Below are 26,064 nucleotides of genomic sequence, written 5' to 3'. Positions count from 1 at the left end.
GAGGAAGATAGATCACGTGATAACGCGCATCTCAACGTGCCCGAAGCAGAAAACTGACGTAATTCGCATTCCGCCGCAACGACTCGAACCCTATGAGCCTCACCTCGGTGAGCCTTCAGCGAGCTTGCTCACAGTGCTCGAGTCCAGTCGAACGTCACCCACTATCTAAACCAAGATGGGTGTTACCGGCCTTTGGACAGTGTTGCAGCCCTGCGCCCGACCTATCAAACTCGAGACACTCAACAAGAAGCGGCTAGCCGTTGACGCGTCAATCTGGATTTATCAGTTCCTAAAAGCAGTGCGCGACAAGGAGGGTAATGCCCTCCGTAACTCACATATTGTCGGCTTCTTTCGAAGGATATGCAAGCTTTTATACTTTGGAATCAAGCCGGTGTTCGTCTTCGATGGCGGCGCACCGGTGTTGAAACGACAGACGATTGCGGCGCGGAAGAAAAGAAGAGAGGGTCGAAGAGAAGATGCGACAAGGACTGCGGGGAAGTTGCTTGCAGTGCAAATGCAGCGGACCGCAGAAGAAGAAGCGGAGTCGCGACGACGGAACAAAAAGCGTCCCCAAGATGAAGAGGAGGTGGTGCCTGATGCCCCAGTCTATGCGGACGAGGCTCTCATGACCGAGCAGGAAAGGCAAAAGAACCGAAAATTCAAAAAGAAGGACCAGTACCACTTGCCGAACTTGGATGTCTCGCTTGAAGAGATGGGTGCTCCGAATGACCCTCGCATTATGTCCCAGGAAGAGTTGGAGGAATATGCACGACAGTTCCATCAGGGCCAAGATATCAACCTCTACGACTTTTCTAAAATAGACTTTGACAGTCCTTTCTTTCTCAGCCTGCCGGCCACGGACAGGTACAATATTTTGAATGCAGCCCGGCTTAGGAGTCGACTGAGAATGGGTTATTCCAAGGAACAACTTGATACTATGTTTCCCGATCGCATGGCCTTCTCAAGGTTTCAGATTGAACGAGTCACGGAACGAAATGATTTAACGCAACGACTAATGAACATCAATGGTATGAACGGAGAAGAGGCTTTCTACAAGTCTGGACAGCGAATCGCTGGCGAGCGTGGACGAGAATACGTCCTAGTCAAAGACAGCCAAAATGAAGGTGGCTGGGTTTTGGGTGTTGTGGGAAATAAGGATGCGGGACAGGAAGACAAGCCTATTGATGTAGATCAATATGGCCTGCCGGACCCTATATCAGACTCGGACGAGGTGTCGGATGATGACGAGTTTGAGGATGTGCCTATCGAAGGGGTCAACAGACTACCCAAGCTGCCGTTCCTTCAAGAGGGAGTTTTCGATACCTCTTTACAGCAAGCTCAAGAAGATAGAGACTTGCAAAAAGCAATATTCGAGTCACGCAGAAATCCTCCCACTGCCTCTAACCGGAAAGCCGATGAGAATGCGCTTTTCGTCCAAGACGATCAGGATATCCTATCGCAGTCCCGGCGTCAAGATTCAGACATATTCGAAGAAGATGAACAAGACGAGCTCGCGAGAGCCCTCGCACTTTCAATGCAGACCAACGAAGATGCAGACGAAGACATGCCTGACATTTCTCTTAACCGGCCTTTGCAGGCTATAACGGCTCCAGAACCTTTGCCAGAACCGACCTTTGATGAAAGTGACGACGACATGGACTTTTCAGCTGCAGTTGCTCAGACGAAGGTTTCCGAGAAGAAGTCTCTCATTGAGAACCCATTCTCTGGACCGCTTCCTTTCGAATCTATCACACTAAACAAGGCCACTAAGAAGCCCGACGAACCTCCTGAACTGGACGAGGATGCTGGTGGCTTCGTCAAGGAGCCTGCGAAAAAGAAGAAGAAGAAGACCGAGCCGCTTCCACCGTGGTTCTTTGGAGACAAGTTGAGTGAAGAATTTATTTCGGAGCCAATTTTCGAGAACGACAGCAAGGATCAAAATGACGCACACCAAGATCACTTGTTCCTCTCAAATCGGCGATCACCAGATATCATCGAGGTTGATGACACCCCGGAGGTCAAGGAAGTGATTGATCTAGATGAAGACTCAGAGAAGATCCCTGAAGCCCCTATGCCTATCGAAGCCATTTTATCGGAAGAAGCAGAAACAACGAAACCAGAGTCCCCTCCTCGCCCATCTGTGGCTGCAGAGTCTGTCGAAAATGAGATTATCCATAGTGCGCTCGAGGCCAAAGCCACAGCTGGAGAACCTCATGTAGTCACTATCGAAGAAGACGTGAAAGAGGCCAATGTACCAGATCAATCTTTCCAGGAAGAGTCATCTCCCGAACCCGAGTTTGAAGATGTCGTACCCCCTTCTCCCGCTCCTGTCCCAACCGCAGGCCCTCCTGAGATTACTGTGGTCACCGATCGATATCCCGAGCCAGAAGAGGAACTTGCGCCGCCTGATCTTCTCCGCCAAGACGATGGCGACTTCAGTGACCCAGAGGATGAAGACCTCATGCGACAACTAGCAGCTGAAGGGGAGGAGCACGTCCGATTCGCGCAAACCCTCAACTCGGATGTCATTCTCAATCAGGTTGACTACGAGAAAGAACTCAAGCAACTCCGGAATCAACAACGGAAAGATCGACGAGATGCAGACGAGGTGACACAGATTATGATCAATGAGTGCCAGCAGCTGCTCCGACTTTTTGGACTGCCCTATATCACTGCTCCGATGGAGGCCGAGGCGCAATGTGCCGAGCTTGTCACCTTGGGGCTGGTGGATGGGATTGTCACCGACGATAGTGATACTTTCCTTTTCGGTGGCACCCGCGTCTACAAAAACATGTTCAACCAGAGCAAATTTGTGGAATGCTATCTATCGTCCGACTTTGAGAAGGAGTACGCGCTCCACCGACGCAAGCTTATCAGCTTTGCACATCTTCTTGGCAGTGATTATACTGAAGGCATCCCGGGTATTGGCCCCGTCAAAGCCCTCGAAATCATCACCGAGTTCTCAGGCCTTGAAGAGTTTCGAGAGTGGTGGACAGAGCTCCAGATGGGTGTCAACAAGCCAGACGATGCGCATCTGGCCTTCCGGAAGAAATTCCGTAAACAAGCCTCAAAGATCTTCCTTCCACCGTCGTTCCCCGACACCCGGGTTGATACCGCCTACCTGGAGCCTGAAGTCGATGCAGACCCATCGCAATTCCAATGGGGTGTGCCAGACCTCAATGGCCTTCGACAATTCCTCATGACGACCATCGGCTGGAGTCAAGAGCGCACCGACGAGGTCCTGGTGCCGGTCATTCGAGACATGAATCGTCGGGCGCAGGAAGGCACACAGTCGAACATTACGCAGTTCATGCAGGGCCCTCTGGGCGCGGGAGCATTTGCGCCACGGGTACGTAGTGGTGGTCCCAGCCGAATGGAGAAGGCCTTCGGCCGACTGCGGCAGGAGGCCCGTGGTGAGGAGCCGGCAGCTGCACCAGCAGGTGCAGATACAGCCACCGAGGATCGGGCCGAGGAGGGCTCGAGCTCGGGCAAACGAGGGAGTAAAGGTGCCAAGGGTGGCGCCAGTAAGAAGCGAAAGATGGGTGTGGACTCGTCGGCTGCATGAACCGGTGGAGAGGATGAGAGGGCATTTATTGTGTATGTAATTCTCTTGTTCGGTGTGTTTCATAGCCAAGTAGTCACGAATCTACGAATGTGTACGAACACCTGCACTTTTCCCTAATGGATGGATGGATCAACATGAACCAGACTGGCGGCGCCTGTCCACTATTAGTGTACCACCGAAGCTTTTTCATTATTAACACTCTACGTACTCTAACTACCGTAGAAGGCATCTTATCTTACATAATTAATTTGCAGACTCCCCACCGAATAAGCAGTGTCCCAGCATTCCTCCCCCCACTGACGATCAACCGCCATGATCCACGATATTCAGGAACTGCATGATTGTCTAAAATGAATCAGTTATTTTGACTCTTCTTCTTCTTCTTCTCATCTAGAGTACCTGCTTTTCCATCCCAGGTTTTTAGATTTAGTAGACAGAATTTTCATCCTAGGAATAATGCAACGCTAGACAAATCATGACATGGTTGAATCGGCGGCATCGTCCAACTTGCACGCCGATGACATCAGCACCTAGGGGGACGATGACGTCGGCGATCGCAGCTTTTCCTTTCCATCCAAAATAATGCATCTCACAATCGACGCTATTGGATCTACATGAACTAATGCCCCATGGAGCTCTTCTTCCTAACTGTTCTGGTGGTTAGTGTCTCGCTTTATGCTTTGCTGGCCTGCTCAATTCCTCAATTGCTAACTCATAACTGGGAGGCGCAGCAACAAGTCCAGTCTGAAAGGGATCCGCCAGTGTCCGAAGCTGGAGTTTACTCCCATCAAGCTCTGTTGACTCCATCGTTCTCAATTACTGGATAGGATCTGCAAGATTTCACCTTCCGCATCATCCACCTCATCCACTTCGTCGTCTGTGGCTTTCCAATTTCTCCAATTTCCCCCCAGTTCTCCACCGAAAAGGGTAAGGTGCCCCCCATCAAAAGTTGACGACGTCACCAGGGGAGACCATCCAGCTGCATCCACAGTAAAAGTCACCGGCTGGAGATATTAGCCTCGACTTCTGCTCAGTTACCACTACGAACAGAGTGAACCAAATATTTCTCTCTCATCTCCTGCATCTCCTGACTATTACCCCTTGTCGATCTCCGGTTGCAGTGCTCTTCCGTCACATCCCGTAAGCTCTTCAACAGCTCCCCAATGGCCCCGGCCCCCTCTTTTAGCTCACGTCACTACTGCGCAAGGCACCATCGCCTTTTTTCCTTTTTTTTCTCTTTCTTCTCACACTTAACTCCTAACTCTGCTGGCTGCAGGTACCCTCAATCTCAATCAATCTCTCTCCTTATCCTTCCTCCTCGACTCCAAACCCCCTAATCGGTTCCTACTATTACCGCCGCCATGCATCGCACCTATTCTATGCGCCAGTCGCGCGCCCCGACCGCCTCGCAGATCGAGAACCCCCCACCACCTATGTCCTCTACCAAGTCGAACCGGTGGCTCGGAAAGGGTGGCATTGGTGAGTGGCATACCATACAAACTGTGATCCTCGTGAGCTCGACGGTTGTCGAGGTTTGGTTGCTCTCAAAGGGGGTGTCCCGAGGAGCCCGAAGCAGCCTGACTGGGCATACTCCAGTTGCCTCAGAGATTCCCAACCAGCAATTGAGAAACATAGAGCGAGCAACGAGGGGATCACTCGTCTCAGAATGATCGCTGACATCTGTTTACAGGCCATGCATTCCGTAAAAACGCCGCCGGTGCTTTCGGCCCTGATCTCGCCCGCAAGTTGTCGCAGCTGGTTAAGATGGAGAAGAACGTCATGCGCAGCATGGAGCTGGTCGCACGGGAGCGCATGGAGGTCGCTGTATGTATCCTATGAACCTCCCTCGCCATTGAGTGGCTAGGCACAATTCTCGTTCGAAACTAAGCGGTGAATTTTCCTACAGCAACAACTCTCCATCTGGGGTGAAGCCGCCGACGAGGATGTCTCCGACGTAACCGACAAGCTGGGCGTTCTTATCTACGAGATCGGTGAGCTTGAGGATCTGTTCGTTGACCGCTACGACCAATACCGCGTGACCATCAAGAGCATCCGCAACATCGAGGCCTCGGTCCAGCCCAGCCGTGACCGCAAGCAGAAGATCACCGATGAGATCGCCAAGCTCAAGTACAAGGATCCCAACTCGCCGCGCATCGTCGTGCTGGAGCAGGAGCTCGTCCGTGCCGAGGCCGAGTCTCTCGTCGCCGAGGCTCAGCTGTCCAATATCACCCGTGAAAAGGTCAAGGCCGCCTTCCAGTACCAGTTTGATGCGCTCCGCGAGCACTGCGAGAAGGTCGCCATTGTCGCCGGTTATGGAAAGCACCTGCTCGACCTGATCGATGACACTCCCGTCACTCCCGGTGAGACCCGCCACGCTTATGACGGCTATGAGGCTAGCAAGGCCATCATTCAGGACTGCGAGGATGCTCTCAGCAACTGGGTCTCCTCCAAGGCGGTCGTCAAGTCCAACATGTCCCAGCGCTCGCGCACCCTCTCCCAGCGCCACCGTAACAACGTCAACAAGAGCGGCGAAGGTGTCGACCTATCCCACCAAGACCAGCCCATGACTGGAGACCGCGACTCCTGGCTGCCTGCTGACCAGCACCCGAGCTACGATGACGGCGAGGACGTTCTCAGCACCGTGGATGGCGAGACACGCGGCCGCGAGGAGGAGCGGGTGCCCCTCGCCTCCTAAGTAAAGGCGACACAATGATTTCGGTATTTTTGTGTTTCCTTTGTTGTTTTCCTACTTCACGAATTTGACGGCTTCGTTTCTCGCCCAGTTTGGAGGGCTGCATGAGATGGAGGGAAAGGATCGGAGTAAATCTACGGTTCGTACCTCGGCCTCAGACCTGGATCTTCACCTCAATCCCCGTTTACTTCCACTCTCCAATTTCTCAAACACCACACTCGTTTCTGCGTCTGCGTTGTCCGGTGCTAGGGTTTCACCCGGCTCGAGAAGGAGATGGTCTTGGCATTGCATACGGAATTTCATCATATTTCCGTTCTTTAATTCGTCGACCCCGGGATGGATGTCAGTCACGTCATTCATGTCTCTCCATCCCTGGCCATCACTTTCCGAGCCAGCCATCTACGAACCCTTGCATTGAGTCCACCTGATGATCTCCTGCCTATGTCGTGATACCGCACCCGTTGGTCGTGCTTGCCGTTACCCCGATTTTTTGTCCTGTGTGGCTCCTGGGGGACTGTGGGCCGCAGGAGCCCCATGCTCCAGTCGGTTCCCTTTCCGATTCCCAGGTTCTATTCTAAGAGATGGAATCGGGTACATGTGTGACTCTGCACAACCGAAAGAAAACGACTGGGCATTCCTCTTTTTCTGCTTTGACTTCCCTTCGTCCCTTGTTGTTTGTTTCTCTAATGTAATACCATCTTGTGCTGTCCTGTTATTCTCTTTTTCTTCGTGGGTTTATATTGGCCGAAGCCTCGTTCGGGGATGAGATTTCAGAATGAGGATAGGATAGGATAGGATAGGATAGGATATGGTCATTGGACCAGGGTAATCAATTAGGTGTTAATGGAATCGTGCTTTCACTTTTACTTCACGCCCTTATACTATCTCTATCAAATCATCCCCATATCCCACCTAACTCAGCTCCTCCATATCCTCTATACCTACACCTTCCTAGCCATAACCCAATGAAAATCAACCTTCTTAACCCCCCCATCCATCTCCCGCTCCTCATCCTGCACAACCTCATCAATCACAATCCCAAACCCAATCTCCTTCAAAACCCTCCTCGTTCCTTCAACCCCCCACCCACTCCAATGCACAACCCCGTCTTTCCCACCCAGCCACGCCGCATCAAACTCGTTCTCAAACTCCCCCGCCGCAAAATTAGCCAACAACAACCCCCCCGGCTTCAACCAGGCATAAATCCGCGTTAACATGGTAACTTGTTCTTCGCGCGGGAGATGGAAAATCGAATACATTGCCAAAACGGCGTTAAAGGATTCGTTTGAGAAAGTGAGCTCCATCATGTCGCCCTGGATTAGGGTGACTGAGGGTGGGAGGTGGGTTTTTGCGAGGCTGATTTGCGTGGATGAGATGTCGTTTGCGGTGACGGTTGTGTTTGGGAGGGTGGAGAGGTGTTGGGTTACTGGGACGCCGGCGCCGCAGCCTAATTCCAAAATTGAGAGTGGTGAAGTGGAATTGAAGTTTTTCAGGAGGGTTTCCACGTAGCCTAGGCGGACTTTATGCGTGGATTCAGTCCAGGTCAGGTATTTGGGGGCGATGGCATCGTAGGCCTTTTTGATGTCTGCTTTGATTTGGGTGGATTCGGTCATTTTGATGAGAAAACGGAAATTTCCGATATATAGATAGCCTTTGGTGGCTTGTAAGTTTTCAACTTTGAATTTGTGGAATTGATATCGAGTCAAACCCCGGATATGATTATTTCTGGGGTATTTATAGGGTTGTGAAGACTGTGGATGAGATTACCCCACATACTGTAGTTAGTTAGGCATCCCGAGTCATCAGTCGTGACTCATCGCGTAAGCAACCTTGACCTCTTTCGGACGCCGCGTTTATTACTGTTTCCCCTGGAATCATAGACTCAATGGGAGATGAGAGTATGTATGTATAAGGGTGATGATAAGTTAGTTACTGAGTACAGTAGTAAGCAAAGTAAGGCGGCTGAGGCGGCTGAGGAGACTAAATAAGGTAGGAAGGAATCATCCAGTACTATTGTCGTACCTTGTCGGACAAAGTACCAAGTGAAAAGCCACGGAACTCAGATTCCCGGCTGTGAGTGATCCACAGGGCCGGTTGTTACAGCATTCGGGATTAAAAACGTAAGAGGTGCATGAGGGCTTGCCTGGCTCGAGGATATTATTAGGGTTAGCATAACTGCCGAATCAGGTCCGGCTTGTCCGTCTACGAAGCTAATTACGAGAGGTCACAAAAGCAAAAAAAGTCAGTCACTCGGACAAAGACACATCCAGTACGCAAGTAGTTTAGTATGCAAGCAGCGCACTCCTCAAATGACTAGCAAGAAGGGGATTCAAATCCCAAAAAAACAACAAGAGCAAACGAGTGAGGGAAACCAGACCACCCGAGAACCGAGACGGTTCTTCGGCAACAACACCACGACCTAACAACATTCCAATCTCCCACTGGGGAGAAGCAGAACCACATATCATGCATATATCCTTATCCAAGCAATGAGTGGCGTAAAAGCCTGTAATAAAAGAGAAAACTCAAGAGCCCGATGGTAAAAATCGGGTGAGAGAGGAGTATATGGGAGATAAAGAGAGGAGTGTAAAACGAGGATAGCAAAGAGAAGACCAAAGATAACCAAGCAAGAAGATAGACCCACAGAGGCAAAGACCATCTCTGAGAATCGCAGAAGCCACGGTCGGACCTGAGTCTTGAACCGTGGAGAGACGAGAAGGAGAAAGGTCGTGACATCGTCATGGGGGGCATGAGTGTCTACCGTATCTCCCATCCTGACTCCATCAGTCACCCTGTGTAGTAAATATGGGATGAAAGTGGGTCAGGATGGGAGTACAAGGTAAAATCACACTCAAACAAACAGCAAATGACATGGTAGACTAAAAGAAACACATAACAGGGTCCCTCGAGGAATCGGAGTCGATGACCGCAAGATGGGAGATGATACACAAACCCAGGCCAAACGCAACAGCAGCAAAACAAGAATCAAATCAAGGCAAAAAGCCAAAACACACACAAAAGCAAGAGCCAACTTTCCATTTAAAGCCTACTCATCAGTGCCGACACCCTTCTTTTTAGGCTGAATATGTTTTTGACCCGAGCGTGTACTGCTCGCTTTCGACTCGAGAGGCGTACTATCCTGTGGAGGAGGCGGCATCCGCGAAGGAGTCGCCTCATGCTTCTCAGTAAGCAGATTCTTCAGCCAGCGATTCTCCATCTCGAGCTGTGCGACGCGAGCCTCGAGAGAAGCATTCTTCTCTGTGGTCTCGCGCACGGTACGCTCGAGGACCTGCTCGCGCTGCTTCTTCTTCATACGGAAGCGGGCGGAGGCGGCTGTGTTGCGACGGCGGCGATCTTCTTCGGCCGCAACCCGCACGCCTTCCTCTTGGTTCAGGGCGGCTGCGATGCGGTCCCCTGAGATGGAGGTGGAGTACTTGGTGTTGCCCATTTGGCCGTTGGGCGGGGAGATTGATGATGAGACGTCCGAGGGAGTCATGGCTCCCGGGGCGTGGCCCAAGTCATCGGGCGCGAAGGGGACTGGCGGGTAGATAGAGTGTGTCGAGTACGGCATGATGTGGTCGGGAATGGAGTAGTTGATTCCTTTGTCGCCGGTTGGGCCTGGGGGATGGAGTAAGCGATCAAGTGTGTGAGGCATGATGGTAAATAAATATGTAATGTGTTGGATGTACTACAAGAGCAGCAACAGGAAGAAGAAGGAGGTCAGGGACCTTCGGCTATATCACCGAACAGTAGGTTGATATAGCCTCAGGGGTGATAATAGGGTTGCAAGAAGAGATAACGAGGCAGCAAAGAGGAGAGACGGGAAGTAAGCCGAGCAGAATGAGGGAACTGAGCAGACAAAGTGATAGATCGCCTCCCTCCCTGGGGTTGAGGGGAGGAAATGCACGCGATCATGCTTCAAGTAGCAACCCCCAAGAATAAGAAAAGAAGGGTCCATGGGGATAGGGCAGAGACAATAAGGGCCAACAGGCAAATGGGGACTGGGCAGATGAGCACAACCGCAGGCGTTATGAGCAAATGGAGAAGCCCCAGGCAGCCATGGCGGAGTAACTGCAGTTTGGGAGCAAATTGGCTGGTTGTCCTGCAGGTTGTCATTTGCTTGCGGGATTGCGTGCTCGCTATCGACACGCTTGGGAATGGTGATCTCATCCTCATTCCGAACTGCACCACGACCGATCATCCTGGCTTGGGGAGCACGAGCTTGGAAACTCAAAATCGAAGTGAATCTGACTTGCAAGTCTGATTTTCCCAAGATGAATGGGTCCAAAGGGGATAATCGGGTCTCGGAGTCCGAGGAAGAGAGAGGAGTAGCTCCGTCACGGTAGAAACGCAACAACGCATACGAGCAAATCACAATGGAATTCAAAAATAAGAAAGCACAACCATAACAGGGGGAGGATGCAATGCTCAATCACTTCATTCTGCTTGACTCGGGTCTCTCATCTCATCACTCTTCACGCGCGCAAATCCCATTTGCGGCTGCTGGCGGCTGCCAGCAGCAGGGTTCATCAAAGGCCGTCAAGGGTACACGCCCAGACGCCAGCACACGAACCACAAGGCCTCCCGATGGCGCAACAGATGCAACCTCTCGCACCAAGTCAAAGCTTGGGGTATCAAGATGGGAAATTGGATATGGATCCTCAAAAATGGACAAAAAAGAGAAATTATGCACGTACCATGATATGGATAACCCCGGAGATCCAGGGACCCGCGGTCATCATCTATACTATCGTAGGAACTGACCGAGAGGCCACCCATGCCTTCAGTCTGATCGTAATCCATGTTCACGTTGGTAAACGGGACCAGCCCAGTATCCGCGTCAAAGGAATAGTGGCGCGCAGCCTTGGCTGCGGGATCAGTGCGCGACAGAAGAAAGTTGAAGTTTTCGATCTTGTCGAAGGGGGGACCAGGGGGAGGAAGTGGGAGTTCCTCGGGCATGATGGGGGAGAAAAGAGAAAGGGGAAAAGGGCGAGATTTTAGAGGAAGAGGTAGAAATAGAAAAACTAAAAAGACCCGGAACCAGCGACCAGATTTGCCTGAAGGGCTGAAGACCGTCTAGCGTTTAGGGCGGAGGAGGGGGGAATAAGATGATGTGCGCAACAACCAGTGGTAATGGCCGTGGGATTTGAATGTTCCCAAGTGTGTGTGGATGGAGCTTTGACCTGGAGGGGGAAAGCAGGAGGGATGTGTGAAAGTGAATGCTTCCACTGGAACCCCGGACCAGATGAGATGGAATCTGACGATCTTTCGGGAGGAGGGGGGTGCCAATGGAGAAATAAGCAGTGAGAAAAAAAGAAAAAAAGATTATATAAAGAGGAGCAAGCCGAGGGAAGCCCTGAGTTTGAAATGGAGCAGAGACCCGACAATTCACTGGTGGGATGGTTGTTCGGTGATGGATTGTGGTGGTGATGATTGAGAGATTGAGCGGGTTGGCCTCGATTCAGCTTCACGCGGACTGTTCAAGCGGACCCCACTGACAGTCGCATAACGCGCCACGCACAACACGAATCAGAGTCCAGGGGGCAGGAGAGGAACAAGGTCCAACAAGGGGGGAACAAGGAACATAAGCAGCGACCAGCACGAGGCCCAGCCAGCCGGAAGAGGCGAAAAATAATCAAACACAAAGACGAAGTTGGTAAGGGGAGGAAGAAATTGAGCGGGGAGGGGGAGATGAGATGGACCAGTCGGGAGAGAAGAAGGAAGAGAAGGTAGAAGAGAAGAAGGGAGGAGGAGGAGGAATGACGATACTAGTTGGTATGGGAGATGTATTCGAGTGATGATGATAGGAATCAAAGTAGGGGAGAAGGGGGAGAACCTCGGTATGCAGATGGTATTGAAATGATACGGAACCATATAAGTGAAGCCGAGAAATAAAGAGTGACCAGAGGACTAGTAACCCGACAGTAACTGGAAGAGGACAAGCCACGCAGCAGATCGCTGATGATCTGATCAGATGGAGAAATGTCGTGATCACGCCGTCTGGTTGGTCCGTTTCGGCCTCCTCCCAAAAGGGAGTCTTCACCGCTTTGTGGGAAAGGAAGGAGAATGGGAAATACTATATGATCAGAACTGTACAAGGAATTCATAAAAGTGAATATAAAGTAGAAAAAAATGAAAGGATAGAAGGCAGTAGAGCTATTGTTATTAAAGCCCATTCACTTCTAGCCCAAACTGAATAGCGGCTAAAATGCTTCCCCAGATTTGTTTCGGAGGAGCCACCAACTGTCCGCGCTCTATCAAAGTTTAGGGGCTCCAGCGAATAGATAATTATGACAAGTTACAATACTGTAAGTCGGTAATCCTCCGCTCGGACTGAGTTTCTCCTACTTCTCCTACTGGTTCTAACTTCTAACCAGGGACTGACTACTAGATCACCACCGACTTACAAGCCAACTGGACCAGATACAGTGGGGTTCCATAAGTGTGAACCCCCGGACAGATCTCGCAGTCACGAGTTGAACGATAGACCACAGAAATAGTATCTATACCATGGAGAAAGATGTCTAGAAAGAGCTTTCCAATCACAGCTCGCCGGTCTGTCTCTCTTGTTTCTAGACTCAGAGCACCAGTGGACACTGGACATACACTTCCGTCCCTCTCCACTCCGTCCTCCGATGACGCGGTCTGAACGGCCCCGTTGCACTCTCGTAATTCCAAAGCTTGGCAGCTCCATGTGTCCAGGCGGAAACGCTCTGAAGCGGCACTAACAAAAAAAAGAAAAAAAGAAATGAAAAGAAATTAAAAGAAGAAATAGCTTGTGAAAAGGCTGCCCGATGTGATCGATATCACCTTCCTCCCCGATGACATCAAACTAGCGGATGTCGTGCTCATTCCCCATCTCGGCTTCCAAGTCTTAGACATGCTTAGCTTTGGCCGCAGAATGGAGCATGGAGCTCTTCCGGTACTTTTGTCCGCTACTTCCGCAGCGTCCAAACGGTCCCAAATTTCGACACTAATGCATGAACGCTTGATAACCATATTCGGAACGGTGAAGTGAGATCTCTCTCAACGGGATCTAGATCTGGGATCTAGACACTACTTGAAGGTCCCCTCAAATCCAAACCTGAATCATGCATTTGCAATTGCAATTACATTTTCAAGACCTCGGCTCTTGATATTCATCGCGATCTCCTCGCCGCCGTCGATCCGCAATCAGCATCGCAGCATCATCAACACTCGTCCCACGCTCTCGCGCCCCAACCCGTTCCCGCCCCAAAACCGTATCCTCCGCAACAACGCGATATATCTCCGCGAATCCGCCGTAAACACTCGCCCCGACTCCATCCCACCCGCCCTGCGTATCCAGCGCCTCCCCGATCCCGCGCATCTCCTCCTCCCATCGGTACGCTTTGGGACTCATCGCGACGACACCGCCGCGCGCCAGCGCCGCCGTCGCCGGCGAGTACTCGTCCAGATGGGACAGGAGCTCTGGGAGAAGTGATTCGCGCTGCGCGGTCGAGAAGGAGAGAATTGATAGTGCCGTGAGGCCCTTTGTCAAAGCGGCGAAGGTGAGCTTTAGCGTTGACGCGGCGCCTATGCGGTGTGAGACGATCTTCGCGTTCAGCGCGGTTGCGAGTGTCGCGAAGGTTGGCGGGAGGTGGTCCACCACTGGTCCCGACAGGACGACGCTGGGTCTTTTCCACGTTGCGGGGGATCTATCTGTGTCTCGATTCGCGTCTGGTGCCGCAGCTGGTGCTGGTGCTTGTATTGGCGGCCCACCAATAATCCCACCATCAAGAAAGTGGCACCGCACGAAAGGTGTTGACGTGGCGGACTCGTCCTCTACGAAGAGGTCTGCCAATTCCCCCGCTAATCGGGGCGGGGTGGCGTTGAGTTCGAGAAAGTAGAGCGGGCTACGGGCTGGCTGGCCGTTGATATCGTCGATCGTGGCCCGTTGGCGTGCTGTATCGGGATTTGTGCAGGCCCCCACAATGCGTTGGGCGGTGGCTAAGGCGTTACGTGGTGGGACGATGGATAAGATGTAGTCCGCCTGTGCGACGAGGGCTGTGTCGGAGGGGAGGATTTCGATATTGGCCGCGTGGATGCGGGAGAGGGTATGTTTGCTAGTGTAGAGATTGTGAGATAGTTGGTTTTTTGTAGGGTAGATGGGGGATGGGGTAAGTTGAGTAAGGTTACCTTCGTCCCTCGCTGACGGTGACGACTCGGTAGTCGTGGGCTTGGAGGAGTTTGGCTATGCCTAGGCCCATGTCCCCGATTGAGATGATTCCCACGGTGGTGGCACGCATGTTGGGTAATAAGGTGTATACTGTAGAAGTAGTTTTACGAAGGAGACTAGGTGTTTATGTAGTGAGAGATCTGGCAGAGCACGCAAACGGAGTCTTATCAGGCTTATGCTGGCGTCATCCACATCCAGATTCCCATCAGCATCGTGCTATCGTCTCCATAGAGCCTATCTCAAGTGTTTGTATCAAGGCGGAATCAGTGCGGGGATCATTTGTCAGCTACGGACAGGTGCCCGAGCAGATAAACTAGAGCGATAAACTACCTCGGCTGGGGAATTGAAGGTTATCTTGGATCATATTAGCCTATAGTTAAGGTTATCCACTACTGAATAGCTTTGATCTGCTCGGGTGTCGTCCATATACTCTGCACGACAGGTATCAAGAGTTGCCTATCATCCGTGTCCAGGGTACTGAGTTCTCGTTGGTGGTGTAGCGCAGGTTCATCGCACTTGAAGACAGTTGTATAGTACACGAGCGTGTAACATGATAGATTTATGGAACTAAAAAAGCAAAAGTTATAGAGAGCAAGCCTCCAGCCAACCCTTCCCAAGAGTGTCCTAGAGCCCGTTGCCACCAAGGCTTGTTCTGAATGGATTTATTCTCCGACCTCAAGGCTAAAGGGTTTGTAAGGTGTGTGCATTACTTTCAAGGTACATGCAAACTACTTGTAAATCCCACATGAAACCGTATAAGATCAAGTCCCCCGTAGGTATCCCCAGAATTCCCTCGAGTGCAACCATCACAGCTCAAAACTCCGGGACGCAACGTGCCGGAGTGCCGAGTGCCCGACGGACCCCCCAGCAACTCCGCCGCCGAATCCCCAACTCCGACATGGTAAATTCGAGAAAAATCACGGATTCATCAAAGGCCTCTATCCAAATCAACTTGACCACAATTCTCACAAGAAAAGAAAGATTGCGCGTCTAAGTCCGCGCTAAAAGAGCCTCCCGTTCCCGCCGATGACCACAGCCGCCCACTCGAAGAAAAAAGTCTTGGCATGAACTGTCGCGGTTGACTCCCGGGGAGGCAAATGCACAACGCAATGCGGCAAACGGTTAGCATAACCCCCCGCCATGACATGAAAGTTGAGGATTACGACTCCACCCATGCCATGGCGAATACATTACCGTCTGTTGGGCGGAGACGAAGTCAGAGGGTATGTGATGTGCCTGCTTTTTCTGTCGTCCCGCCGAGTCCCGCTTTCGTTTGGATGTGGTCTTGATGGGCTCGGATCGATGGGCCCAGATGGGCAATGTTTGATGGGGTTCAACACCTTGCTGACTTGGTTGATAGGCTTGTGAGATGTGTTATCGGAAGAAGACGAGGTGTGAAGTCGAGGGGTCTGCTTCGATTTGTGTACAGTGTGTGCGGCGCAGGACGAATTGTGTATTTCCCGCCGTGTCGGAGCTAAGTGAGGAGGATCAGAGGTATGTGTTTTGGAATTTTGGTTTCCAATTCCTTATCTCTTTGAGGATGGGCCACGTTTTATCAAAATGGTAGATCTCGATACTTACTTGGTTCCATAGAGATGAATATGTGGCTTCTTTGAAAGATCGTCTCTCAAGGATCGAATCCTTGCTGAAGGCAGCCGGCATCTTGCATGAAGGTGACATCAGCCCAGATGAATTATCTGAGGATGATTATGATCCAACGGATGAGAAGGGGGATTTCTCCAATCCACGGCCTCAATCTTCGGGTCAAACATCACACGTTTCATCGCACATTTCCTTTACGTCTCGTGCGTCTTCTGGGGAGGTGGACTATTTCCCCAGTGTAGGTGACGTTGAGGCCGCCCCTATTTTCAGGTCTCACGAGCGAGACGATTCTAGATATTTTGGTTCGTTGCTACCGGGCTCTCCTTTTCGCTAGTAGAACCCACTAACTTGGAATTCATAGGACGCTCATGCTCATTATCACTCCTATCACGGGGTGGAATTGAATGGATCAAAAGCAAGACGGGTGATGTCAGCTTCTTGAAAATCTTGACCACCGACTCCATCCATGATAATCCGTGGACTCAATGGCGTCCCGATGTATTTCACGACTTGTTCGCCTCCCAGGTCTACAAACCCCTGCCGCCCAGGTCAGAAGTCTTCTCCCTGATCAAAGACTTTTTCAACACGGCCAACCGACTCTTCCCAATTTATCATGAAGAAAGCTTCATGAAGATGGTAGAGTGGCAATATACACAGCAAACCTGTGAGGATGCCGCTCGATGGGCGAGTATCAACATGGTCATTTGTCTGGCATACGAGTTTCGATTCTCGAATAGCTTGAAGCCAGAAAAGGATCGTGAAAAGGCCCGCTTGTATTTCAAGAATGCCATGTCTGTCTTTACGGAGCTAGCCTTGCGCCGTACGGATCTCTTGAGTGTGCAGGCTTTGCTGAGCATGGTAAGTTCTTTCTTCCTTGGAATTGATCATAATCATGTGTTAATATTTGCGGTAGGCCTTCTTCCTGCGAGGTAATTCCGGTACTCAATCAGCATTGCCTTTCATTACGGCAGCCATGCGGTCATGCCAGCGAATGGGCCTTCACCGAGATCTCCCAAGGCCAGAGCTGAGCCCTGTCGAGCAAGAACAGAGGCGGCGAGTGTTTTGGGTGGCCTTTACTGTTGATCAGAGGTAAGCAATTTCGTATCAAATAAGAAGCCGTGTTGCATCCAAATCTAACGACTGCCCTTTAGTACATGCTTGCGTGCTGGAAACGCTCCCTCTCAACACCCCGAGGACTTTGATGTGCCCCTGCCCGAGGAACTCGAAGATGACCGCGACTCCTCTTCTTCAACCAATATTCCCTTCTTCCGCCAGCTATGCCGCATGTCATTGATAAAAAGTCGCATCTTCTGTCAACTCTATTCCGCCAAAGCACTGCTCAAATCACCTCACGAGATCTACCAATCAGTTCAAGAGCTAGATGCAGAACTCAGGGCGTGGAGAAAAGACTATCCTTTCGATGAAAATCCTCGGCAGAAAGTTGCTGAACCGAATTTCCTGATGGGATTCGCAGCCATTGGCCTGCATTTCGTCTATTATAATGCCTTGATCATGATCCATCGAATACCTCTCCTACTCAACTATTTGATAAATGAACGGCCAGAGCCGAGGGAGCTTAAGGCGCTCAGCAAGGCACATGCTGCCAAGTCAAGTGTCATCTGTGTGACTGCTGCGCGGGATACGCTTAGGATGGTCAACAATATGCCATGGGGAGATATTGCATGGGTCTGGTAAGTAGAACGCTTATTTGGTTTCGATATTCTGTCTCTAGCCTGGCTAACAATCATTATAGGTCCTTGTTATATTACATCTTCCTAGCCGCAGCAACTATCTTCTCACACATCATCCGCGACACCCGCCACTCCCAAATACAGGATGACCTCCAATCCCTCAACATGGTGGCAACATTCTTCGCAACTCTATCCCATCCAGGCGACGGGCCTGCCCATTACGCCGGTTTCATGACCCGCATGAGTGCCAATCTCGAACGCATTGCCAGACTAGCAATCGAGAAAGAAGAGAAACGGGCCCGTAGTCCAGATGACCGAGGCCATGAGAGTCAACAACCTGGAGCAAAGCGACATGACCATCGACCCTCAAGATCACACGCAAAGACCCGCCATCAACCCTCAACCCTCCGCACATCTACAACAACCGACTCCACGGGGTCCCACCACCACTCCAAATCCAGAGCTCCGCCTGCATCCACTATCTCACCCTCAACGTATCCCCACATGTCCGCGCTAGGTATCCCTGAAACCATCGAGGGCTTCCCATCTGTCAATTCAGACGGTTACGTCGTCCCTCTAAGCCCGACTTCCTTCCCATCAACCCTCCCCTCGCAAACCCCTCTCCCAAATACAAACTACCCGGCCGGTCTGGGCCTACAAAACCTCAACGGAACAACAGCCACAGACTTCTCAACCTGGCCATTGGCACAAGAAACCGCCGCAGCACAAGCACACACAACCGAATCCTCCCCGCTAGACAGTACCCAATCCCCCTTCTCAACCAGCAGCACCACACCAGGCAACACCATGTTCCCCGCCTCATGGCAAGTCCCTCTAACCGCAGACTGGCAATTCGGCGATAACGTCTGGTCCGGACTCTTTCCCAGCGAGGCCATCGCTTCCTCCGCGCAGGCAGAGAATATTCAACTCCCCATTCTATCGGCGGAATCGTTCTTGAATGTTCCCGCGGAGGCGGATCCGTCTACTGCGGAGACTGGGTATACAGGTCCCGGTTCTGGTATGAATATGGGGTATAATAATTATATGCCGCCGAGGTCGGGGCAGGATGCAGGGATGGCGCAGGATACGGCGGAGATGATTTGGCCGAATGGGTTTTTGGGATTGTTTTAGTTATGGGTTGATCTTAGCGTTTGTTTATTTTCCGGTCGTTATTCTTCGTGTGGGTGTATGTATGTACAGTGTTTTTCTTTGTACATTTGCTCTGCCCTGTCATCTGATGGGATAGTCTACTTGCTTTCCTACCTTATGACGATCTTTGGACATCTGGTTGAGTCGTTAGGATGAGGAAGTGGGCATTTCTTCGAGGGATATCACCACTCAGTTTTTACAGAAGATGAAAATGTGTATAAGTGAAAAATAGGCATAATCATTTAAATGGTAATCGCTCAAGCCAGAGGTAAAATAAAACGCTCCATAACCACAATAGACACCATTGGTTAAACCCATACCCCCAAACCCGTCCCGTCCGAATCCTAATCCAAGCCCAATCCATCCAGCCCCTTAAAAAATACCAGTATATCATAAACCCCCATTAAAACACCGATCCAGTAAGCGTCTGCACAGCCTTACACCAGACCCCATTCCCAAGAGTCTGTCCTTCATCCCGGACCATCCCATTGCCCAGGATATTCTGCATCTCCTTGCCCGAGAGGCCTGACTTGTTACCAGTGCCGAAGCCATAGACCTTCGTGGCGATGACATCAATGTCAAAGTCAAGGGACCCGATCTGTTCCATGTCCTTGACTTCAGTATCGATACGCGTGCGAACGATAAAGTCAACGTCGATCCGCTTTGCACCGTTGTTTTTCGCCGCGGCGCCTTTATGGCCGGGCGTAGATGACGGAGCTGCATTGCCGAGGATGGTGCAACGAGCACGCAGGGACAGCGAAGCGTCACTAGGATCTGAGAGAGTCAGGCGGGTAAGACCGCAGAACTCGAGCATACGAGCCTCGTTCTCGAGGCCGGTCGTGCGGTCCCATGCGCTTGAGATGAAGCGTAGCAGCTGCTTCGGCGTGATCTTGGACTGCTGAATCGAGGCGAGATGCTGCTGCAATGATTGCAAGACTAGAGACGCGATGAGAGAAATCGATTTGCCCTTGATAGAAGTCAACTCCAGAGAAAGATTGGTCTTCTCGGCGGCCGAGTTCTTCGTAGTGAATGCACCAGGGTGGAACTTGATTTGCAGCTGGTCACGGTATGTCATGGTCAACATCGGGCTGACGGATTCCTCCGCTGGAGTCGACGCTGACTTGATTGACCAACCGGTCTGGTGCTCGATCTTCTGGACGGAAGACTTGAGCTCACGAATATCTCGAGCGCTCCATCCGCGACACTCTTCCTTGACACGTTCCGCCTCCTGAATCTGTGCAAGGAACTCATCGCGCAGCTCGCTTCCAGCTTCAATGATGTTAGTCTTCTCCAGCACCTCCGCTTGCAGTTGTCCAAGCTCGCGTTTCCTAGCTTCGATCTCGTCCTCGACGCTAGAAAGCTTTTTACGTGCACCGCGCAGCTCTTCCTGGTCGCAGTTCTCCATTTCTTCGACTAGTTGCTGCAAATTGGCTGCCTCTTGCTCAAGAGACACGTGCTTCTCTACCAGAGGAGGCACCACGTTGCCCAGGAGCTCCTCGCGTTTAGATAGCAGCTCATCATCTGCCTTCATATCCGCCACATGCCGGTGGAGACCCTCCTTCAGGCCTTCGAGAAGCTTCATGCGCCACTCATACCACGTGGCTTTGCTGAGCAGGCGTGCATGGGTCTTCGCGTTTCGGAACTGGTTGTCCATTATGACCCGAATTTCCGGCGGGGCTGTCACATATTCGCGGAAGAGAGGAGGGTTTTCCTCGTATGTTTCAGCTTCAATGGAACGAATCACCTGGCGGCCTTCGGAGATGTATGACTTCAGTTCACGGCAAGACTAAGGTATGTTAGCAACGCAGTTCCATGATTGCAGGTCAGTTTAAGTCCAACTTACGTGTTGATACAACTCTAGCATAGGTACCGTGCAGAAGCCAGCGGTCACACAGTCGTCAAAAGTGATCACGCCTGGCTTAGCAACATGCTCCGAAGACGCCCGACTCAGCCTCTTGGAAGCGCTGCCAGGCGCGGTAGTGTGACGCCTCTTTGTTGTGGTGAGCTCCATGAAGTGGATATTGGTCATTTTAAGGAAATCCTGAAGTTCGATCGGCTCAACATCCTCAACTTGATCCTCGACAGTAGCCACTACCTCTTCCTCCTCCGGCTGCTGAGGATCAGAAGCAAGATGCAGAGCATCGAGACTCCTCTTCAAGAGCGTTGTTCCGTTGGTGGAAACGCTTGTACGCTCTTGCGTAGGGGTGGTACTACCCTTCAGTGGGGAGGAGCTGCGAGCTCTACGCATCGGGGATCGGCGGCTTGTGCTATCATGGCTTGGAGCCGGTAGCCGAACACCCTTGACTGGGCTGACAGTATGACCACGCAGTCTCTTTGGCGAGTTCTCTGCCTCTTCATCGTCCAAGTCGAGTTCAGCAGGACGCTTGCCTAGAATACCGCGAGCAGCACCGACATGGAGACTCTTGCGACTACCGATCTTGCCCTTCTTCGGACTCATGCGTGAGATCAGATCTTTCAAGCTCGTGGTGGGATCCCGATTCGTAGGATTAAGGAAAGGAATTTGACCATCTTCTCGAGGCTCCTCCTCCTCGCGCTCCCGCTCCTCTTCAGCCTGCAACTTCAATGGGTCTTCAAAACGTACACCACCAACATGAGGCCGCTCTTGAGGAACGAATTGCGGCGTGTTTTCACCCAATGTGAGTCGTTTATCCAGGAGAGCCGCAACGCGAGGCGATCCAAGACCTTCCTTGTCAATTCCCACGCCAGAAGAGCGACGTCCCTCGCGAGGTTGGAGAACAATCCGAGGTGTTGACTGACCAGTGGAAAGGTCCTGCTCAAAGATGCTCAGACGAGACGATTTCTGCTTCTCGGCCGACTGTTTAAGCTCGGGCTTGAAGAGCTTCTTAGGGGAGGCACTGCGGAAGGTGACATTGGCAGACGGAGGAGTTTTGCTGGGCGTTGTAGCTCGGGGTTGAGGCGTCAGCTGTTTCGGAGGCGTGGTTGGCCTCTTCAATGGCGACTGCGGTTGAGGGTCCAATTCTAGAGTTCTTGATGCTCCTAGAACGGAGCTACGTCGTGATAGCCGTCTAGGCGGGACACTCGTCAGGCTGGGGCTGCCATTCTCCGAGGCAACAGTAGCGACGTGTAATGCAAGAGGTGATTTTGCAGGAGACTTTTGAGGAGACTGTTGGACACTGTCTTGGAAGGGCGAGCTTCCCAGCTGGCCGGACTCTGTTTCAAGCTCCATGATCCTCTTGGCCTGAGCTTTATCTGGGGTCTCCAAACCCGGTGGCAAGATACCACCGACAGCACTAGTCATGTCCATTTCCATGCCCTCGTCGGAGTTATCATCCTCCTCGACAGACATGCGGTCCGACTTGGGAGTGTAGGAGCCCGCTTGTTCCATGCTGATGTCCGCAGCTTGTTGAGGCGGTTGGGCCTTATTCAACACTCCACCAACGACTGATGTGAACTCCATAGTCATCTCTTCATCTTCATTGCCTTCGTCAAAGGTCCTAGCAGGAGATTCTGCGGCAGCAATACCACCGACCATGCCAGTCATCTCCATGGTCTGATCACCATAGTTAGTTTCTTGGCCGAGGGACTTGCGACTGACAGCACTCTGGCGGCGTCCAGTTGCTCTGCCCAAAATCCCTCCAACGACATTAGTCACATCCATACTCAGCTCCTCGTCCTCATCCATATCATCCGAACCGGGGAAGTCTGGCGCCGAGGAGGCCTTGGCGGGCTCGACATTTTCTTGATCATGTCGAGCACTAAGGTCATCCCAGTCGAAGCTTTGTCTTTGGCCCTTCTTGATCCAGGGCTGAAATGCGCCGGTGATTTCTTGGTCCGCTATTTCCATTGAAACCTCACCAGTGTCGTCAATTGCTTGGGTGCCAGCTTCCTTCGCAGCCTGGCGGAGTGCGTCGTTGAGTCTAGCGCTGGAGCTGGAGCTAGAGGAAATATCTGACTGCACGGTAGCAGAAGAACGGGCTGTCAGATCATCCATGCTCATGGCAGTGCTCTCGGCATCAAATCCGTCCTCGGATGCGGAGGAAGTTCCATCCTCTTCCTCCACACTGTGAACGCCAGTATCTTCGCTCACAGCTGAGCTTCCACTGAAGGGGCTAGAGGAAAGGTCTGCATGGCTATCATCTGTGCCTTCTGATACCGAGCGATCCCTCATCTGCTGCAAGTCTTGCTCACGAACGGGGGAGAATCCAAAGTCCGACTCGGCATCATCTGGCGACGAAGGGGCCTCCTTTGCCGGGGTAGGTGCGGGCTGTTGGTCCTGGTGATTCGTAAGTGATGAGGCCCGTCGAGTAGAGTTTGACGCAGATGACGAGGTTGCATCATCGGGTATCTCGACAACGTTCCAGGTGTGCAGTGTGGCTTCGGGGGCGAAGGAGACACGACGATTTGCTGTAGACATTGAAAGTCAGCAACGATCAATTGCTTTCTGGTTCTCACGGAGCACATACCCATGGACTTTCGGCGGGCTTCTCGCTTCTCTAAAATCGTTTGGCGTTCCCGCTCCCGGCGCTCCTTCTCGTCACGTTCTTTGGTTGCAGCCATCTCGTCGCGAATGGCAGATGTCGCATTAAAGGTGTCGAATGGGTTATCGACATTTCCTTCCCCTGTATGAGCGGGCTGGGGTGGTGTTGCAAAGTCGATCAGAAGCCCCTCTTTTCCTTGATCATTGCCGACGACATTGGCCTTCTGACTTGATGTATCCCGAGCCGGGGTGCGCCGGCGTGTCTCTTCGAATGATGGAATGTTTCGCACTGGGGACACGGGGACTGTAGGTTTGAGAATTGATTTGAGAGGAAATGAGGCGGTTGACTGCAGGGGATGCCATATTAGCTTGGTCTGTCTTCTATGCGTGCGGGGAACTGTCGACGACACCCACCTTGCGACGATTTCCATTAGAATGCTGCAGCGCATCGAGTCCTCCAGGTCCTAAGCTCTTGCTTCGGGACTTCTTATCCTTGGCAGAAGCTCTGGTGTTGGACCCAGACGGTGCCATTGCTCCGATGTCCGTCGTCGCATTCTCCTTATCCAAGCCAGACGTCATCTTAGATCGCGGGACATGGGCAAGAGAGCGGCGCGAACGAGGGCGCGTAGCCGCAGAGTCCGGTCGTGTAGACATTCTGGCAGCATCCAAAAGATACCACAATCAGCCGAGCATGTTAGGTTCACAGAGTTTTTGTGTTTCGAGAATCAAATGCAGGTCGCATTCTCTCTAATCATATCTCATGCAGATCTACACGTCCCCCCGAGTCCGCGGCGCGTTGAAATAAATCACGTGATAACTCAAAACGTAAACAAATGGCAAGCCCTAACCCGCACCCGCACTAGTCCCAAAGTAGACTAGCGGTCACACACACAAGAATCCACGCCTTTAGCGAATCTTTCTCATCCTCGACGTCCTTATCCCGAGACCCGACACGCCAACTTTCTATCCAGCTCGACAACGCTTCCCCGTCGACACACACCGCAACCATGGCGACCGAGTTGACCGTCCAGTCCGAGCGCGCTTTCCAGAAGCAGCCTCACATCTTCCAGAACTCGAAGTCTCAGGCCAAGTCCAAGAAGGCTGGTCAGACCCGCCGCTGGTACAAGGATGTCGGTCTCGGTTTCCGTACCCCCAAGACCGCCATTGAGGGCACCTACATCGGTATGAACGACCTGCGATACGAAAATTTTGGCGACACGACGAGATCTACGATATTTTTGGTATTTTCAATGAGGGTGGAGATTGGAACAGCAAGCGGCCAGGGCAACGTTCTGGGCCCGTGAATAGCGATGTGAATAGCATCGGGCATATGCGATGAACTCGTAGAGGCAGATCTTTTCAGTCTCTTTCCAGTCGCTTGCGAAGGCCGCTTTCTCCGCCCTCGGAGAAAATGATCCGCGATATTGAAGACCTTGCTCGAATCGCCATATCCCTGTGAAATTATCAACCCACTAACAGACTGAACTCTACAGACAAGAAGTGCCCCTTCACCGGTCTCGTCTCCATCCGTGGCCGTATCCTGACCGGCCGTGTCGTGTCCACCAAGATGCACCGCACCATCGTCATCCGCCGTGAATACCTCCACTACGTCTCCAAGTACAACCGTTACGAGAAGCGCCACAAGAACTTGGCTGCTCACGTCTCCCCCGCTTTCCGTGTTGAGGAGGGTGACTGGGTTACCGTCGGCCAGTGCCGTCCTCTTTCCAAGACCGTACGTTTCCAATCTCGAAAAATCTCAAATTCATACGCCAAAAAAATTCACTTCAACGATGGCGCTGGAGGTTACTGGCTGGTCATCCTCGACTTCTGTCTCAACCTTTGGCTACACTCGTCTCCCACTTCACATCGTTCTATCATACATTTCCCCGTGATCCCTGACTAACTCGACTTTCTACAGGTCCGCTTCAACGTCCTGCGTGTCCTGCCCCGCACTGGCAAGGCCGTCAAGTCTTTCAGCAAGTTCTAAGCGTTGAATTGATCTGGGTGCTCGGAATGGACGGAAGCGGTTTGAACTGGATATAAAGGAATTTCTTGGACGGGGTTCGGGATAGTTTACGAGTTTCCATGTCCCAGATACCTTGCTGAAGAATGTGTATCCACACAAAAAGCAAAAATATTTCATCGATCCTCCTGCCATGGAAACCGTACACCCGCCCTGGTTGAGGGCTATCTCCAAAATCATTGGGATGAAAGTGTTCCCAGTGCCGCATGCCGGGTTTTCTGCTCTCTTAATCTGTTGTCATTGATACGATAGGAGGAATCGACCTTTCCGTTCCTGCATATTTCTGTGGTCCATGGAATTTTCGAGTTGTTTGACTTTGGCTTTCTATTTGCTCGTAGACTATAGTAGAGGACAGAACGGAGGAACACTTCCTGGTATCGATGCTCATACCTGGCTTATCTCGCGGATCATCTAAAGAAAGCGTGTGAATGCGGCTATGGCCATGCAGTGGGCTAGCTTTGAGTTGACTTCCAGGATCCGAAGATTTCCGATTTCCTGTGGAGTTTTGAATGAAGGATATCTTTTATACGATGGAGGTAATGGTTGCTTGGGCATATCTAAACAACAACGGGACCAATTGTCCTGGTAGGCTCTCGGTCACAGCCATTTATATCTAGCAAGGTACCGACGAACCTGTTCATCATGTCCAAAGCCAATGAGCGTGCGACACACAAAGAACCCTAGAT

The 26,064-nt window shown here is 51.7% G+C and overlaps 8 protein-coding genes across 8 annotated transcripts; 4 read left to right on the top strand and 4 right to left on the bottom strand.

Annotated features, from left to right (window-relative positions):
- Positions 1-175: 175 nt before the first annotated feature.
- On the top strand, positions 176-3,565 carry N7473_007650 (ssDNA endodeoxyribonuclease RAD2; the record flags this gene model as incomplete). Its single annotated transcript, XM_057153590.1, has 1 exon — positions 176-3,565. One exon carries the CDS (start codon positions 176-178, stop codon positions 3,563-3,565), a length of 3,390 nt encoding a protein of 1,129 aa, XP_057007928.1.
- A 978-nt stretch (positions 3,566-4,543) lies between these two features.
- Positions 4,544-7,068, top strand: N7473_007649 (Eisosome component PIL1/LSP1 family protein). Its single transcript, XM_057153589.1, has 4 exons — positions 4,544-4,705; positions 4,842-5,044; positions 5,256-5,389; positions 5,472-7,068. The coding sequence occupies exons 2-4, from the start codon at positions 4,927-4,929 to the stop codon at positions 6,258-6,260; spliced, it is 1,041 nt and encodes a 346-aa protein (XP_057007927.1). The 5' UTR covers positions 4,544-4,705; positions 4,842-4,926; the 3' UTR covers positions 6,261-7,068.
- Positions 7,069-7,198: 130 nt separating this feature from the next.
- On the bottom strand, positions 7,199-7,870 carry N7473_007648 (class I SAM-dependent methyltransferase; the record flags this gene model as incomplete). Its single annotated transcript, XM_057153588.1, has 1 exon — positions 7,199-7,870. The coding sequence occupies one exon, from the start codon at positions 7,868-7,870 to the stop codon at positions 7,199-7,201; it is 672 nt and encodes a 223-aa protein (XP_057007926.1).
- A 1,433-nt stretch (positions 7,871-9,303) lies between these two features.
- Positions 9,304-11,216, bottom strand: N7473_007647 (bZIP transcription factor; the record flags this gene model as incomplete). The annotated part of the gene is made up of 2 exons (XM_057153587.1): positions 9,304-9,875; positions 10,955-11,216. 2 exons carry the CDS (start codon positions 11,214-11,216, stop codon positions 9,304-9,306), a joined length of 834 nt encoding a protein of 277 aa, XP_057007925.1.
- A 2,158-nt stretch (positions 11,217-13,374) lies between these two features.
- Positions 13,375-14,524, bottom strand: N7473_007646 (DUF1932 domain-containing protein; the record flags this gene model as incomplete). The annotated part of the gene is made up of 2 exons (XM_057153586.1): positions 13,375-14,341; positions 14,415-14,524. 2 exons carry the CDS (start codon positions 14,522-14,524, stop codon positions 13,375-13,377), a joined length of 1,077 nt encoding a protein of 358 aa, XP_057007924.1.
- Positions 14,525-15,563: 1,039 nt separating this feature from the next.
- On the top strand, positions 15,564-18,878 carry N7473_007645 (transcription factor domain-containing protein; the record flags this gene model as incomplete). The annotated part of the gene is made up of 7 exons (XM_057153585.1): positions 15,564-15,677; positions 15,815-15,948; positions 16,048-16,358; positions 16,418-16,914; positions 16,970-17,145; positions 17,208-17,747; positions 17,810-18,878. 7 exons carry the CDS (start codon positions 15,564-15,566, stop codon positions 18,876-18,878), a joined length of 2,841 nt encoding a protein of 946 aa, XP_057007923.1.
- Positions 18,879-19,299: 421 nt separating this feature from the next.
- N7473_007644 (kinetochore-microtubule binding complex subunit SPC105) lies at positions 19,300-24,009 on the bottom strand (the record flags this gene model as incomplete). Its single annotated transcript, XM_057153584.1, has 4 exons — positions 19,300-20,682; positions 20,740-23,282; positions 23,342-23,702; positions 23,770-24,009. The coding sequence occupies 4 exons, from the start codon at positions 24,007-24,009 to the stop codon at positions 19,300-19,302; spliced, it is 4,527 nt and encodes a 1,508-aa protein (XP_057007922.1).
- Positions 24,010-24,188: 179 nt separating this feature from the next.
- N7473_007643 (40S ribosomal uS17 domain-containing protein) lies at positions 24,189-26,059 on the top strand (the record flags this gene model as incomplete). Its single annotated transcript, XM_057153583.1, has 4 exons — positions 24,189-24,217; positions 24,266-24,537; positions 24,849-25,087; positions 25,274-26,059. 4 exons carry the CDS (start codon positions 24,189-24,191, stop codon positions 25,340-25,342), a joined length of 609 nt encoding a protein of 202 aa, XP_057007921.1. The 3' UTR covers positions 25,343-26,059.
- Positions 26,060-26,064: the final 5 nt, after the last annotated feature.

The sequence above is a fragment of the Penicillium subrubescens genome (genome assembly GCF_028828155.1).
Source record: "Penicillium subrubescens strain IBT 31985 chromosome Unknown utg000005l_segment0_segment0, whole genome shotgun sequence".
Classification (NCBI taxonomy): Eukaryota; Fungi; Ascomycota; class Eurotiomycetes; order Eurotiales; family Aspergillaceae; genus Penicillium; species Penicillium subrubescens.
This window is presented reverse-complemented; position numbering and strand designations above follow the sequence as displayed.